At 41.1% G+C, this 18,514-nt stretch overlaps 1 protein-coding gene across 2 annotated transcripts in view; it reads right to left on the bottom strand.

The window, feature by feature from the left end:
* The window catches only part of adam22 (ADAM metallopeptidase domain 22), a 73,066-nt gene extending 56,159 nt beyond the window's left edge, over nt 1–16,907 (bottom strand). Inside the window, exons 1-3 of one of the 2 annotated variants that reach the window (XM_074683821.1) lie at nt 16,258–16,907; nt 15,840–16,000; nt 12,558–12,634 (exon numbers count right to left, since the gene is read on the bottom strand). In XM_074683821.1, the coding sequence (XP_074539922.1) occupies nt 12,558–12,634; nt 15,840–16,000; nt 16,258–16,354 (335 nt within the window). In that variant the 5' untranslated portion in view covers nt 16,355–16,907. The remainder of the gene's footprint in view (nt 1–12,557; nt 12,635–15,839; nt 16,001–16,257) is intronic. The other variant, XM_074683822.1, reaches the window with a different exon arrangement.
* Between the last annotated feature and the right edge of the window lie 1,607 nt (nt 16,908–18,514).

Here is an 18,514-nt window from a genome sequence, read left to right as displayed (position 1 = left end):
TCTTCCCTCTTCATCCCTCCCACTGAGGCCTCATTAAAGGTCTCCAGGCTATAATTCATTCACTCTCCAATCACTTATCAGACATGCAATTCCACCACTTCACGCAATGGGATCCCTGCTCTTATTGCACAGGGAATACTGCTGCTCACAAACAAGGAATGTTAATGCTAACAGAGCGAATGAAAAGAGGGAAATTAAAGCAGAAGTTTGTATGTTTCTGTTCTCTGCAGGCGTGGGTCTAATATGCAGCTGGATCTATAGCACGCAACATACAGGCAAACAGAGAGGCCTGCTGAATTATGCAGCAGATGGAGATGTTGTGGGCACAAGGAGGAACATGGAGATCTGTATCTGTGACAACATGTGGATAGTAAGTGAACTCTGTGTAAACAGATACACAGACAGACAGACAGAGGCCTGTACACGTGGGATGGAGTGATCATTGCCGTTTATTTTACATGTGTCACTTTGTAGATCAGGCTCTTTTAATGCATTCACATTTATCAATATCTGCATACATGAGGGTAAATCTTCTCTCCATCCTCTGACTAAATCAAATTCTGCACAGTGGTAAATTTTGTTAAATAGTTAATCTCCTTTTGGTAAACCACACTTTGGATTGATTTTTATGCAGCATGACGGAGGAAAGTGAGTAATCTATAAGAGACAATGGTCTTTAGAGAGGCATTAGTATCTTTTCCTGCTGAGAGAACAACAGTCTCTCCTCCTGTCCCTGTCCTCAGCTCCAGTCAGCTCCTGGATCTCTCTTTGTCTCCACTAATCCTCCACACTGAGATGAGACGGCTCGACAGAAGAAGGGGGTGGGGGGGTGAGAGGTGGGAGACGGAGAGGGTGAAGATATAAAAGGATACAGAGAGATGGCGAGGACGACTGAAAGAGTATAAAAGGAAAGGCTGGTAATTCAGTCACTGCCTTACATGCTGCAAACATCTCAAACACAAACCCTTTCCTTACAAAGGTTTACATTTTTAGCCACACGCCTCCAAGGATGGACCACCTTTGCTCTGCGTGGACTATCTCGACAGTTATTGGATGGATCATTATTACATTAAAGTCAGACACTCACTGTGCCTGGATGATGCATCCCACTGATTTGAGTGATGCTCTGACTCTTCCTCTAATGCCACCAGGAGGATGACTCTGGCCTTTTTGGGCTCAGTGTCCATGCCAGTATTGGATGCTCACCCATACATTCATTCATGTTCACCTTGGGATAAACTGTGATCACTCTGGTGACTCTAAAATGGTCAATTTTGAATTGTCCAAAGCTCTGGTTTATGAGTGTGTACTTGCTCAATGAACAGTATCCTACTTAGCATTAGCTGCATAAAAACAATGATATATGTTGAAAGTCCAAGCTAACATGCTAAATGGTCACACAGATATTATTAATTTTATCACTGGTAGCTTGTTAGCATGCTGATGTTGGTTTCTAGCTCCACATAGCGAGCTGAAAAATTAACCTATTGCTGAAGAGCAAAAATCTGCAGTTCTTTGAGTGTCCACTAGAGGCTGGCACCAAAGGCACAGAAATGCCCATTCAGCTTCATGTTAAGACCATAGACTGTTTAGTAAATGGATCTCGTCTTTGTGACACCAAATTGTTGATGAACTGCAGATTTTGACAGTTTTAGACCAGAAGTTGCCGCTTGGTTAGGATTCATATACACTGTTCAGGCACAGATTTTTTCAAGAATACATCATTATTCGAAATGATGAAGAGTAAAGGCCTTGCACACCAACAGCGATGCAAATAAATGTCATGAAATTATGAAAAAATTGGAGGCATCATATTTAATCTCCGTAGCAATTCTCCTGTAAACGAGTTGTAGTTTTTATATCTTTCGTCATAAAGAACTGGGTGCTGGGACACAAACAGAATCAATGTTGAATGTTTTGGTGTATGACTTGTCAACAACAAGCGTTTTGACTGGTTGGACGTGTACTCATTGCAATGAAACTTTGAAAAAATTGACCTTGGTCCAAAAAAATAAAAGCTGCAATTTTGCTTCACAAAAGACAATGTTGGTGTGAAAGCTTGCATTGAAATACATAAGGTCAAAAAAATAAATAAATAATGTGCGAAGTATTTGGTCAAAAATACACGGCTGGTGTGCAGAGGGCTCAAGAGCTGAACATAAACTTGCGTAACGAGCTGATTTTAAGGACTTGTTGACATGGAAGACAAGCTGGACAGGTGCAGATTTTTTTCACCACTTAAACTACGGTACAAACTTACAAAGTTTGCTTGTTGTCATGTTTCAAACCATAAAGTTACATAACTGTTGATAAATACTTTACCTTGGCGCGTTGTATCAGGTAAAGTTGTCTTGAACAAAAAAAAAATCAATTTGATCTCTAATTAATCCCAAAACAAACACACGCATGTTAAAAGTCACATCTCCATGACGGTGCGCATGAGACTCTGGGCCAAAAGGTGGCGCTGCAGTCCATTTGTAACAAATCCCCCTGTACAGCATCTTTAAGGTATTAAACTTACAAGCTTTGTCCAATTAAGAGCATTGCAGACTTGAGTGACAGGCGTGGACACTAAAACTAGTAACATAGAGGCTAAAGCGCAGCCTCAACTCTACCTCTACGCCTCACACTTAATCAAACAAACTTGGGTTGAATCAGGGTTTCCAATATCGCATCTGCTGAAGAGAGGCTTCAAAACTCCACCTTCAAAACAATCAGATGGCATCGTGGAGACTATGTCCTTGTATTATACAGTCTATGCAGCTCAGCAGCGGTGGCTTCCTAAGTGTTTCATTGCACACAAAGACAGCTGCAAAATGTGCAGGAATTTGCTTTATATTTTTAAGCTGCTTTAGAATGTGACCGAGGATAAAAACCTCTGTTTCAGAGGCATTACAGAATTAAGCTAAAGGCATGATTTTAACAGCCATCACTTTCAAAGTTATACGGGAATATAGCATCTGACTGATACCTGGATGCAAGTAAACAAGGAAGATTTGATTAGCGGACACAGACATGGTAAATCAATGCTGTCTTTCTGTGTGTGTGTGTATCAGTCAGAGTCTGGGTCAGGCCCTTCCACTGAAAAAGGCTGGACATGCCCCTGTGTCTAACACACACCTGAAAACACACACATGCATTGACTGTGTGTTACTATTTGTTCTTCTAATTAACCCCACACACCTCCATGAAATTAATTTGTATACACTGTCCTTGACACACATCACAAACCGCGCACAACACACTTACACACTTACACACACACACAAACACACACTCACTGTCACTACCTTACTAGGACACGCTGTGTGTACACACTTCTCGATGTGTTGTGAGACACTTAGCAAACACACACTGTAATATGCTGTTTGTGGGCCATTTACTCACACACACACAAATTTAATTCCCATAGTGCAAGTGTGTACAAGTGTGTTTGAGTGTGAACAGTGGACACAGATCGGAGTGAGAAGCTCTGCCTGAAGCTAGCAGGAAACAAGGAAGTGGGAGCAGACCTCGAGGAGAGGTGAAGGAAGCGGGGACTGTTTTCTTTTTAGGGTACTCCTTTCTAGTACCTACCTCCCTCGAGCATACACACTTCAACACACACATGGATGAATACACACATAGTGTATCTCACACTTTCTGCTGCTCTTACTCAACCCACCCACCACAACTCAAGGGTGCATGAAGGACGTCCACACACCTCTTTCTTTCTCTCTGTCCTCCTCTTTCTCTCCGTCCTTAACTATTTCTTCTGTCCCTCCTTCTCTCTCACACACCCGTGCTCTCCTCTCTGTGTTTTTCTCATTAAGTCCTCAGTAAATCAGATCACGCCTGTCCGCAATAAATTACAGACCTGAGAGCAGGGGAGGAGAGGCAGAGATAGAGGTGGAAAAAGAGGAGAGGAGTGGAGTTGGGTAGGATTTCAGGATGCAGGGAAGGAGACATGAGTGGATGATAGATGATCCTGGAATGGGACATGAGAGAGAGTTAAATCATATGTGGGGGTCTGAGGCTGTAGGTACATGTAGGAACAAGCAGCACATGATAAATGCATGTCACAGGGATCCCCACCAGTTACACCACTGCATCAGCGCCTTTCATGATCCAGAGCAGATCCACACACTCACACAAAGTCATGAGGTCATTTTAGAGATGACATCAGCTGAGCAGCATTTCCTGGTGCTCATCTCTTCTTTTTGTGAAGAAATCATTGTTGATAAAAATACTTTTGGAGCCAGCAGTTTTCTGCTTCACTCAAATACTTGTAGGAGGAGATAATTTCCCAGAAATTCATAATCCCACTCATTTTACACAAAGACACAGTCTGATGACTGGCATTTAGATTATTTCCAAGACACTGTCGGGCAAGAGACTCTAACATTTGACTCATTGTCACAAAGAGGGAGCAATATGAAAGATAACATTCAGCTCTTTGGAGGGAAAAAGTGAAAGTTACAAGCACATAGGCATTAAATTATTAAAAGAGAAGTCATCTACGAAGGGGAGAGTCAGACACATCCAATTACAGAGCCATAAAACTCAACACTTGTGATTTAAATAAGAGGAAAATTTGTCTTTTTGTTTTTGTTTTTTCACACATGCACAAACATTCCTGACCGGACTGTATTTATAACTGCAAACACATATTTTTTGCTGACTTTTCACAACATTTTCTCTATCAACCCTATTCTAAAATGTTTTGGTGTAATCAGGGTGAGATATTTGAAGGATCCTGCACATATCAATTTAAGAATCAGATATTTAGGACAACCAAGACTCATCCTACACCTCTGTTGACTGCTCCCTGTTCTGCCAGAGAAGACTTCACACTGAGAGGGACGGGCGTAACTTTGGACAACCTCTGGGGAAGAGCTCCTTGAACTTTCTTAAAACTTTTAGGAAGCGTAAATGTGAACGAGGGTTAAAATATTTGATTTTGACAGGTGGGTTACGCATTGTTATGTGAAGCTTGGATCACTCCTAAAGATGGGTACCATTCACATTTGAAATTATTGATGCCCAGTACCTGGCAATCTGTATCAGTACACAACAGAACCAGTTTTTGTTACTTTTGTGTGTGTTTAATGCAAGCGGCAACCTCCAGTCTACGAATATGAGACAAGAAGTGCTAAAATCTGCTGTTTCTCGAGTGTTCGCTTGAGACTGGCTCCGGAAGTACTGGAAGTCACATACACACCAAGTCAAAAAAAGCCATTTTCAAAGCAGACATCAACCTATTTACAGTCTGGTTCAAAAAACATCTCCTGTCTGAGTCACTAATTGTACTATCAGCACCCACTGTACAGGGGGGTGAATTTTTTTCTAACTCGGCCGTTCAGAGGATATTAAGATCGCGAGCCCCCCCAATAAGAGGCACAGCTGACCGACAGGCGTAGCCCTTGCCACTACCAATATGGCCGTTATAGCCGATGTGCTTCATTTTCCGTTTCAGAAACAGACGGGTGACGTCGGCGAGACTACATCCATGTTTTATACAGTCTATGGTTTAATGCGGTTATAGATATTACTTTGTTTAATAATAAAATCTCATTTTTTTTATTTAACATATTTACTTCTCAATATAAACCCCTGTAATTTTGTGTTAATGTCCAGCATGGGAAATCCTCTACTCTTCCACTCCTTCACAGTCACAAGGATGTGTTTAAGTACCTAAGCATGGTACCTTTTGATTTTTTATTTTGCGAATTGGTACTTGGTACCACAGACAGAATTTGGTCAGTTACTATAAAAGTATCTAATTCTGACTTTTTAAATTTCAAGGGTTCAAAGATTCATCAATTTACCAAGCTGGTGAACAAAAACTCAAGTTAAAAACATGCTGTATTAAAAAATAGTCTAGAAAATTAAAAATTTAAAAGGAACACTGATAATTTCACTGGGCACTCACTAAAAAAACACTGGGATCAATGAAGCTTGATAAAATGGAAAATGCAGCTGAAATCTCTAACCTAATTTTCAATCATGGTTAAATTAATGAAACAGAGGAGTGAAGTCATTTCATTGCGCTTCCTCCTCTTTAGGAATTGATTCTGCCTTCCTCCATCTGGCTCTTTTTCTGTCGATCTGTCCTTGTTATCTCTAATTAAGACAACACTTCACGTGCCTCCTCTGCACCTGAGGCCCAACAAGGGGACACACACTTCACACAGTTCATATTAACACTCGTAACTGCAGAAACAACCTCAATCTATACACACATACACACATTCCTGCCCAGGCCTGCGCTCACAGACACATACGCACACATTCATCAAACCACCGAACCATGGGGTGTTTGGTTAGCGCCACTTATCTGGCATAGAGGTGAGAGGATGGACCCCATGGCTGTTTCTGTGCTCGATCCACTCCACCCCCTTCCCCACCAACACTGTCACCCTTTGCTGCACACACGCCCACTCTTCAAAAAGATGAATAATGCATTTGGCATTGCCCGTAATTGACCTTTCGGCATTTGCATAAAGAAGGGAAGCTGACATCACACAGAGGTAGAAAAAACTCAAACTCAGAGTGTCAGAATCAGCATGACGAGGGGGGAGAAGCCGTTTCCTCTTGATGATGCAGCACAGCGTCATTTTTTAACAATGGAAACGTCATGAAACTGTTCTTCCTCCAGCCCGAACGCACATGTCATCACACAAACAAAAACAACAATTTGTGATGAGAATATTAAACAACAGAAACATGTACTCTGCTTGATGATGCTTAAAACAAGCTTTTCTATGAGCCTGCCATCATTTATAACAACCACTGGGAAGTTTTCTGTAGATATTTTAATACTGTGATGGATTCAGGAAAAAAATTATTAACAGTTGTCTTGAAATAGCGCGACCAAAATTCAGCACAATCATCAAGTTTCCTCTAAGAGATTTAACTTCATGGTATTTACACACAATTTGGATCAGGTGTACAAAATCAATTAATTTTAGATTGTATACCCCTTTTAATTAATCACAATTTGGTCCATGATTATCTTAAAAAATTGAAAAATGCCCCTAAAACTGGAGTGTTCAACGTACCAGTGCTGCCTGACAAACAGCTCACTGCTCAGTGTTACTCACATTACTTTCATAAAGGGAATTGTTGATTAAAAAATTAAATTAACAATAAATGGCTGTCAGAGTTTTTGCCAGGAAGCTTTATCAATGTACAAATCAATACAGTCAATTTCTGCTTGAATTAATTTTTTCTTTTCTTTTTGTAGAGAGGCTTTTAAATTTAAGACTACATTTACAGCAACTCAGTTTTTCCTTTTTACGACACACACCGCACGAGCCGGAAACCAACGCAGACACACATGCGTGTTCACACCCTTCTTTAATCTTACAGCAACCATCCATTATTCAGCGAGAGCAGGTGGAGGAGGCGGGTGAAGGGGTAGTCGGGGTATGGCTGAATGGAGGGTAGGTGAGGAGGGAGGGGTAATCAAGGGTGGAGAGGGTGTGTGTGTGTGTGTGTGTGTGTGTGTGTGTGTGTGTGTGTGTGTGTGTGTGTGTGTGTGTGTGTGTGTGTGAGGATGATGAAAAAGTGAGGCAACCCCCCACCCTGTGCACATTTTCAGCTCACTCTGCTCCTATGAATGGTAAATTTGTAGCCGGCCGCTGAGACTGAGGACTAAGGAGGAAGACAAAGACAGCAAGGGGGAGGACAGACCCCACGACCCACAGCCTCGCTCCTGACTACCTCTATAAACAATCACCCTTCAGAGGGGAGCCTTGTGTAAATACTGCACGTTGCTGAGGACAGATTTAACAACTACAGCACACACGTTAAAATACTCGATCATCCTGTCCAGACCCTAAGTTTGACCTCCTAAATATTTACACAGAATACCTCAGTGGGTCTGCACCAAGAGGCAGCATCACTCCAAACCTTCTCTGATCATTTTTTTACATGTATATATGAGATTTTTCTCAGTTATGAAAACCCAATATGATTTCATAATCACACTAGAAGCTCTGCAAGACAAAGCAGTGTGCTCACATTAGGAAACTATCATAGATCATGGCATGTATACACGACCATTTTTTAACTACAATGTAACTGGATTTTTTGCTATGTTAACATAGAGGTGGGAGATATATCCAATATACTCAATGTATCACAGGTTGTTGAGATGAATGAAATGACCGAATCACAACCATAGAGTACAAATTGTCACATAAACATTTTAAGACATCGGTATGTAATTCTCTTTTGAGGTTCACTTTCTTCACTTTCTTCTCCTGTCACAGCAAGCAGCTCACTCCCCTGTACACCAAGGAAACTCTCCTGCACACGTTTGTTTTTGTGTCAGGAGAGGAGGGAAAAAGTTGCTTGCACATCTCATCAGTTGCAGATTTGCAGTTTGCAAATGGGAATTTTAAAATCCAACTGAAGAGTCTGCTTGAATTGTTGTCCTGGTGTCATTTTAGTCGTTACAGGGTTGAATTTGATATTTATATAGTCATTTTGAGGAGAAATCAGACTATCCACATGTATATTGTGATATACCTTGAAAATATTGAGATATTGGTTTTTAGGCAATATTGTGCAGCCCCATGTTAACAGTATTTTACCAAAACATCTGTAATAATTTACCGTGAAAGGTCTGTTCGTGTATTACTGTAAACAGGATAGTAGGAAAAAAGTACAACAATGATATTGTTAATGAAGATACAGTAATAAAACTGTAGGTATTTTTTTAACAGTGAATTACCACCACCTTGCTTACAGTAACTTTTACAGTATATGTATATCCTTTATAGATACAGATAAAGAGATACAGATATGATTGAAAAAGATGGAAAGTAGATAGAGCAGGAAACTGGAGTGAGTGACTCTGGGATGACATGTGGGACGGAGCTGCAGACCATTTAAAGGACTTTTGATTACCCTATCTTAGCACTGATAACACATGACACTGTGACATTTTTCTGCAAAAGTACACTTATGTATTTAACACAAGGGGATTAAGTTTTTAACAACACAAGTTCAAGGTCTGATCAACAAACTAGCACACTTCAGTTTTCAAACTGGAGCTACTGAGTACAACTGAGGCTCATTGGACTGATAAACATTTCCAACAAAGCAAATCATGATGGTGAGACATTAAAAGCCTGGAGGAGCTCTCACTCACAGATCCATGAATGTTTAAACTAAATTTCATGGATGTCTATGTGATGTTTCCAGACATTTTTCAGCAATGGGCTGTCAATCAGGCAGACATTGCCATCCAATGATCCACACCTCCACCAAGGAAGACACATTTTTGAAGCAAGCACAAACCAAGTCATACTTTGTACATCTGAGAGTAAAAGCACTTGGCAGAAAATGTACATTGAAGAACTGACATGTGTTTCAAAAGCACATGTGCAAGAACTATTTCTTTATAACACACACCTACACTTCTATTACTCACTGCTTATGGTAAAACAGTGACTTGAGGCAGAGACTCACAGAGGAAGAGGATATAATGTTGATACTGCAGAAAAACAGGCACATCTAAAGCTGAGATACACAACTTTTGGTTTGCTCATGGCAACAATTAATCGCAAAGAAATGCACCAAAGAGTCATTGCTCACTGGACAAAATGAGAAAATAAGTTTTGTTACTTGGGACTGCTCACCTTAAATACCTCCCACTTCTGCACACACACTGAGAAACACATCAGCTGGGTTTATTCTGTATGTCTGTAAATAAGTTGTCGTTAATCTCAAAGAGGAATTAGTTCACAGAGGAGCAAGGTGACGAAGATGACAAGAAAAAAAGGCAGCACTAAGAGAGTGTGCAATTCTGTCTTTGTGAGAAAAAAAAAGAAATGTGACTGAGACAGAGACAGAAATCTACAGGCCAAAACAAAATGTTAGCATAACCTCATCGACATCAACCAACCTTTCATCTTGTTCGTTAATAAGTTGGGCTGGCAGCCATGGATTTTCTCTTTTCATTAGTCTACTTGGTAAACATAGATTGATTGACTGATAAAATGTTGCAGGTTGTTTTTCTTTGCATGTGCTTAATGATAAACAGTGGTTTAATCCTACAAGGCTTTTTAGACAAAAACATAAACATTACTCGGTACAGCGCTCTGTTGCATGCCGTATCTTAGTCTCTGATTCTTATTCTGAACCACACATGTCAAACTGTTGCCAAGAGCTGACTGATTGGAAGCTAATTTACTCTCTGGTGAGCTAAAAACGATCCAGAAGTGTTTCCTTTTAGTTGTTATGCTGACAGATATTTTGCGCATGAAGTAAAGAAATGGAGGAGAGAAACCCTTTTAAGCCCACAGTGTCACATATACTGCATGAATAATGGCACTGCATCAATCTGGGGACTGTTGGAGGTGATTGTGCAGACGCATGTTTTATATTCATGACTGGCTTGATGTGTCACAGCGAGCTGTAGGCTTTACAGAAACAAACCTCCTGAACCTGGGAATCCCTGTGATGTAACAAATCTCAGTAGGAGGGTGACTTTCTGCTGTGACGAGCATGTAGCATCACCTTATGTGTTTAGAAAATTCACAGGATTACTTTTTGATCAGCTAAACAAGATGAAACAGAGCTGATCTCAGGAAGTAAACAGAAGCAGAACAGAGTACATGTTAAGGAAGGAAGGAAGATAATAAAAGGTGCTGGGGTTTTTTGTTACAAGGGCTGTGCCGCTGTGTGTGAGTGTGTGAGAGAGAAAGTTACTTTCCATCAGCCAAGATGTGATCAATATCAGAGTCTGACAAGGCACTGCTCCACAGTCTTTACCATAAATCACTTCCCATTATGATGAAACCTCTAAATCACACATACATATACAATACCCGCAGAGCGCTACATACAAATACACACACACACACAACCACAAAGAATCATGTACATTCATTCACATAATGGTCCACTACTGCAAACATACACCAGTATTATATATAACAGCCTTATTTGATTAAAAAAAAAAAATTGAGTGAATTACCAAGATCATGCACAAAACGGCATCAAAACAGAAAACATATGACATTTAAAGATGCTTTGAGGAGGATCTGTTTTGATTGGACTGCCACCTTCTGGCCCATCTCACACACACTGTCGTGAAGACATGACTTGTAACCAGGTGTGTGTTTGTTTTGTAACAAATTTTCTTTGTTCAAGACAGCTTTTTACTAAATACAACGCAACAAGGTAAAGCATTTACAGTTACGTAGCTGTTGTTTGAAACGTGGCAACAAGCAAATGTATATCAGTAGCTGGCTATACGTAGCGTTACTAGCAACCCAGCGCTACAACGTAGCCGTATGCTAATGTGACAACAAGCAAACTGTCAGTTTGTACAGTAGTTAAGTAGCCATGCATACATAGCGTTACTGACAGCCTGGTGCTCTGAGACATGTCTGTAATGTGAAACGTTAGTGAATCCTGGTCCTGCCAGTCATCTACCACGCAGAGCTAAAATAACCTCACTCTCCATTTTATTGATAGACTCTCAAGTTTGAACAGACCACTGCAGAATAACTGCTGACTGTGGGTTGGAATGAACATTATCACAAACAGTTTAGCTTGTGTGTTAGCCTTTTGCTCAGGCTGTATCACTCTCCCATTTATCTTTCTTCTGCTCTTCTGTCCTTTTTCTGTCTGACAGTTAGGCTCCTGTGTCCACCATTGCTATAAAACTGATTGAAGAAAGCTGAGAAAAAGACAGACAAATCTTCTCACTACTAAACTTTGTCAGCAGGCGTAATGTTGTCATAGAGACTTAGACGTGCCATAAATCAGTCTGGTCCTGCTCGACCCAGTCGGGAAGCTATAACCTATACTGGTGCTGATAATCTCATTTAAAAGTGTGGATTACAATCAGGCATATATCCAGAGGGGAGAATGTTGCAAGATCACTTTGAAACTCTTCACAGTCCCTGTAACATCGCAACGACCACCTTCAGATTTGGGATTTATATGTCTTTGGTGAGGTTAAACCTCATTTAGGTGTAATTTCTACTAAGGAGTTTTGTTAAGGCCTAAAAGAGTGACGTATGACTCCAAAGTGGATGTTTCAAAAAGCAAGTTATCTTGTCACTTCCAGCCTGAAACTGCATGTTAAAAACTTCAGATACCATAACAATGCAACAGACATTAAACGTAAGCTCTCAAACAAAAAATAACGATAGCCAGAGAGCTAAATAACAAACACATAGTCATATCAAGAGAGAGAGATAGTCAGACTGTCACACAAGCACACTTTACAGCAACTTCTAGACGATTTCAGAGGCAGCCAGAGAATTTGTATCTATCAAGACAAAGGGACAAATAGTTAGGCTAATAAACAGACTCAAGCTATAAGCTAGCAGGTAAAACAAACTCTTTTTTAACAAGTGTTTTCTGCTAGCTAGTCTGACTGCCAACCAGTAAGACCCACAGAAATACAAAGACATACTGATAGAAAGCCACTTCAAAAGGTAGAGAGCCACAGATCAACACTTGCATGCAAGCCAAACACAGTTAGTTGGTAGCCAGACACAGACAGCTTCTGCTGAGCCACCCAGACAGGTATCCAGACAGATAATACTCACTGATTCAACTCCACATCCAAGATGAATTTTCTGCCAAATGCATCCACTTGAAAGCTTGCCTGGGCCACGTGGTTCACCTAGAAGGGAACAAAAGACAGGTCTTTGACTCTTTCTTCATTATGCATACATTACCATAATAACAGCTCACTTCATTCTCATTATCAAAGATCAGTTCTCATCATTATCGACGGATAGCTGTTTTTTTCGGCACCAATCAGTAGTAAGAAAAGCCTGCTTCAATCAAATCATGAAGGTCTATCATCTATGTTGAATAAGAGTTGTTTTTTTTTTTCTCTTTTGGTTTCAGAAATGTGCATTTACTCAGTGCGATTGATTTGAGTAGGGAGGGGGCTCTATTCAGTAGCATCTTAGGACACATATGGCACAAGCTTTATTACACGCCCTCAGGTCAATCTGATCTCCCAACAATCATTCCTGTGCAGGTCGAGGGGAGTCCCGAAGCTGAGCCAACGCACAGCCCACCCTCCCCTCCCCCAGACTCAGCCCACAGGCTGCTACCTTCATTACAGACCGGACACGGCATGACAGACAACGAGAGGAGGAGGGGAGAGTTTTTTTTTTTTGTTTCCGTTTGACGGGGTGCCACTGTGCTCACCCAAGGACGACCTCAGCCCAGGAGGTCCCCACTGACCACAGACTCTATTGTTTGTAAGAGTGTCAATGAATATATGAGCAAGCAAATGGGTGTGTGTGGGTGTGTGTGAGTACACACAAAGGGCAATCCCTTTTCATGGCACGCTTGTGATGAAATCTAATCTGGCAGATTGGATCTATGATGGGAGGGGGTAGCAGTAATTTTGTTTAATGAAAGCGTATCCCAGTTTGACTGAGCCAGGCCAATATTATGATACCACCACTGACTCTTCTTGCATTGATTTCTGAGTTATCATACGTCAGGCTTTCCACTTACGACTCTTAAAGTATGACTCTAAGTGCTATCAGTGTGCTGTGTGGACACACACACACTCACACACACACACACACACACACACACACACACACACACACACACACACACACACACACACACACACACACGATAGTGTAAGTTTAGTATCAACACACATGTTCAGACTGATTACATTCTCAGCGTTTGTTGTCTTCTACCAAAACAACAGGACCGCTTTGCTGAACTCCACGTTGCTCATTCAGTCATGAAGCTGTTTGTGTCTCAGACTGAAAATAGGCAAAACAACAGAAGTCTATAAATAACTTCCTGTGTCACACTTTTTCAGATCTACTTGACAGATTTGTTTTTAGGCTTCTGATCTAAAAACAGCCAATAACTGATTAAACTTTGTTCAAGTGACATCCTAGCTGATTGCACTATCTGCAACTCTCCTGAGGATTGAAGATTTGGAGCATCAGAGTACAAATCAAAGATAGCAATGTCTCCTCCCTCTCATCCCTGGATATATCCCTCGTATGCAACAAATTTTTCAAACCTTGTGTGACCTTTGAGATCAATATTGATTTCAGGATTACAGGCTACTTTCACAACAACATATTTTCAGAGCAAAATAAATACACCCCCCCCTCCTGTAAACTCAGGAATTACACAAAAGTGCATCTTGTGTATGTGAGGGTTTAGGCGTGATATGAATAGTATAAGCCAATCCTCTTAAAAGTCTATGCAGAAAGTAAAAAAGTCGCTCTCACTCTGCTGGAATGAGCCTCCTGGCTTTAAAATCTAGTTCAAAGGAAGATGGTTTCATGACGAACCTGTGATGGAGATTAGTATCAGCTTCAAAAGTAAAATATTAAAATTATATCTGATGGCAGATGGTTCCTGTTAGCTTGTTTACCCATCGAGCTGCAGCTCTGTCTGAGGTGTGAGAGAGACAAAGGGTTAGCACCACCTCCCTGCCTGCTACCATCTGTAGCTCTGTCTCCACTCTCTGGTCCTCCATAGGCCAGCATGCACAAGCCTCAGTCATACAAATTAAAAACGCATGACAGGTTTGCACGATACTAATTGACTCATCTGTTGAAGTGACCCCAGCAGAGATGCTGCTTCACCCATCTGAGTCAGAGAGCGCAGTTACTGTAGTTACTATTATTGTTATTATCATCATTATTATTATTACACTGGATCTAAATTCACAAGTAATTTTTAATCACTAAGTACTCTTGTGTCTGTAGGTTTTTTAGGTATCTACCAAAAAAGGTTTTTTCAAGATTAAGTTTATGATGTTTTGAGTCTAACTAGTAGCCTATGAGTGGCATACCTCAGTAGCTAGCTTATATTGCTTTGCTTGCCGTTATGAGGCGCTCCAATCCAAACACTGACAGTATGCACAACGTAACTACTGGGTACTTGAGTAAAGATTTATTCTGTTGTTGAAGTAAAGTATGATTAAATCAAAATCCTACATCAAAACACAGTTCTTAAAAAATGTATATGTTTTGAAGTGTAGTGTCAGAAAGATTATGGGCTCTGAAGCCAGCACTGATGTAGATATTTCAAACCTCCCATAATAATTAATCGCCCAGCTTTTTAGCATTAACACATAACCTAAACAAACACTCTTCATGAGGATACCTGTGACATAACCTTTCCAAAGTGGATTATTTAATAGTATAAAAAAAACTTTTCATTGCCCTCTAGTGAACAAATTATGAACTACAAACAGTTTCTCTACTGTTTGAGCAGCTTATTTTCAGTTTTTATTCACAGCAACTTCAATAGACTTATAATCCCACTCAAGCAGATGAATCTCAGAGGAACTTAAACCTCATGAGGATGTTGTCAACTTCATGAATATCAAATAGTGATCCGTTTGTGTCTTTCATTCATGAATAGAGTGAAAAATGCTGCTTAATGGGAAATAAGATAAGAGCTGGTGTAGGTGAGACAGCTGCTGAGACAGCAAACCAGCTGAGCACACATGCAAGTTATCACTAAATTATTAATTATCCCGACAGCCAGATGACTAAGGGTGATGATTTCCAAAATATACAGTGCTGATCAAGTAAACGTGACAACAAAGAAAATGAATATTTGATATCAAGGGCAGGGTGGGTATATTTTTTGCACATAAGTAAAATGATGACCCAAATAGCATCTGCAGACTGTCTAATTGGTGCTGCTTGTTCCTGTCTAAATGTTTCAAGCTTCTTCCTTTGTTTGTAATTAAGTAAGTATTAATTCCCCCTCAGTGGGAACGGGAACAGAGGCGAGGCGTGAGTCAATGCAAAACATAAACAAGCAGAGGCAGCCACAGCTGTGCATCAAGACCCTCCACTGAAAACACGGTGTACCTGCGTGGATCCCGAGCTGGCTCTAACCCTGGTGCTGAGCTCGTCCTCTGTGATCTGGCTGTGGTTGTGCCTGTTGTAAAGCAGACGGAGAGGCACTGTGTCCTCCTTCCCCGCGAACCTGCCTGCATCACGAAGAGCCTTCAAGCTCGACAAGGCGTCTCCTGGTCAGAGAGGAGGATGAGGAAAACACCGGTTTCATAACAAGTGATAGCCTACCTTCATCACAAACAGCGCCATCTGAAATGTCGATTGCTCTTATTTAGCTTTGATAACAACAATCAGCTACAGGCTGCATGCATATTTTACGTATAGATCATGATGTAGACGATGCAGAGGATGAGTAAGAAACTGCCTCTGGCTTATTAAAGAAGATTTTCGCGATGATAGCTCAGTTGTTGTCTGAAAAAGCTTCAGTTACCATTTTGGGCATCAGGGCTGCTCTGGTGACCGACGTGCATCAATCCACAGACGCACAAAAGGGAAATCCACCATCGCGGGCGCATCCTCAGCATCATCACCTTCCTCCCTGTCTCTCTCGCTCTCTTTTGTTAGGAATTATAAAACAATGCGGTATTCCAGGAGCAGGCTCTCGGAGACCTGCCTTCGCTAGGGGAGCAGGGAGCCGGGGATGGTCGTTTGGTTAGCGAGGTCCCTCCGGATGGGGGCCATCAGGGTCCTTGCAAGTCTGAACGCGGAGCGCGTCTGAGAGCGAGAGAGCGCACCGAGACCCCGCGTTTCAGCAGCACCGAGGAGGCAGGGAGGAGGGACAGGGGGAGAGGGAGGGAGTGAGTGTGTGTTAGTGTGAGTGTGAGTGAGTGAGTGTGTGTGTGAGAGAGAGGGAGGCTGGGATGGATGATGGGGAGGAGAGGATTGGGAACACCTCCTTAAAACACATCAATATCCAGCGGCTCACTGCAGAAACGCCTAATGCATAAATATGAGAAAGCGGTGGAGACGGGGTGGAGGAAAGCTGCCGGCCCGGCCTTCCGCCGGCTGGACTCGCATCCACGCCTGCCTCCGCCTCCTCAACCTTCCTCCATGTTCAGATGGAGCAGAAACGCCATTCCTGTCAAATCCTGCCTCTTATTATCTGCGCGAGCCAGTCCAAACAGTTGGTGAATTCATGTGCGCGCGTGCGGCGGTGTGGCTCGTGCTGAAGCATTCACACAGTGTTTACACAGACTGCCAGAATATTCACTTACCAAGTACTGTCAGGTTCAACAGTTTGGTCGAAACAGGAGACTTATTTTAAAAAAAACTGTCTCAACATTTGTCAAAATGATCTTTTGATCAGTTTGTGGCTCTATCGTAGAGACGGGATAATTTTCTTTAAACCACGCATGGTAATATGAGGGCACGCCTGATGACTTTTCCATTTTACTTCCAGGTCTGTCATGATTGGTTGATGATATTGCTCTGAGGCAGGAGTGAAACACTAGTAGGCAAAAACAAAAAACAAAAAACAAAAAAAAAAAAAAAACAGAGTCAGTTTAGAGCATGTTTCAGGAGCTGACACCGGTCAAATTACGTGGAGTTTTCCTTTGTATGCATCCTGTTCACCTGGTTTGACATAACTTTAACATTATGAAATCATGAAAAATGTCTATGTGTAAATGACTCTGAACTTAAAGGACCATAGTATTCGCTTTTAACATTTGCATGTTGCGTCAGTGTGAAGTTTATAAGGATTGCTAAAACTTGGGATTTATTTAAAGCTCCTGGGAGGATTTTTCAAGTTGTCACTTTTGTCGTCCGTGGATAAAATTAAGCTGACCTCTTTTTGTTAGACATGCACCTCCCGATCGGCTGGCCAATCTTTCAGTGCCGATTTCCTTGACTTGGGGGGATTGGTGATCGGTGATTGGGAATCGGCTCGTCCCTAAATAAAAACTAAACTTATATATCTTCAAGAAGGTCTGACAGCCAGCCATTGTTGCTTTTTGCTCCGAGACCTAAAACTCAGAACACTTTATTGGCTGTTTAAGTTAAAACATAAAGCTTTTATTGGTTCACAGGTATTGTTCAATGATTTTCAACAAACTATAAATGAAAAAAAAAAAAAAAATTGGTATCGGCTCAAATTGGTATCGGCAGGTCAGGATTTTTAAACATCAGTGATCAGCCATAAAATTGTGATTGGTGCACCGCTACTTTTTGTACATGTAGAAGTTGGGGTTTAAACAGACACATATCCTCTTGTTTTGACATATGTTCAATTTAGGAATCTCTTTCAGGGAAAATGTCAAACAAATGTCTGTTGGCAGCATAAGTGATCACTTCCTGTGACACCCACCTTCTCACAGCAGTTACTGACTTTAAAAGACTTTAAAGACATGTTCTCTTCTTTCTGATGGTCTTGTTCACTGTTGTGAAACAGAGAAAGACATATGTGTTCATTTTTGTCTGTTTGACAACATGTTAAAAGAAACCGCACAGGAGCTATAAACAATATTGATTGATGCTTCCTGGGAAGGGTAGGCAAAGGGTGGAAAATTTCCATTAAAAAAAATAGCTCAGGAATATTGAAAATATTCAGGGTTTTGCTGGCGTCAACTTAAATGATTTTTTTTCCAAAATTCCAGGGAAATTTTGGTTTGGATTTTTTTTCTTGCTATACAACTGTGGTTTGACCAACATGACCGAACACACATTCAACTGTGTACCAGGAATCACAC

The sequence above is a fragment of the Halichoeres trimaculatus genome, unplaced genomic scaffold (assembly GCF_033239565.1).
Source record: "Halichoeres trimaculatus isolate MK-OKI-2021-1 unplaced genomic scaffold, fHalTri1.1 fHalTri1_scaffold_12, whole genome shotgun sequence".
NCBI lineage: Eukaryota > Metazoa > Chordata > Actinopteri > Labriformes > Labridae > Halichoeres > Halichoeres trimaculatus.
The sequence above is the reverse complement of the archived record's forward strand: the minus strand, read 5'-3'. Positions and strand labels throughout refer to the sequence as shown.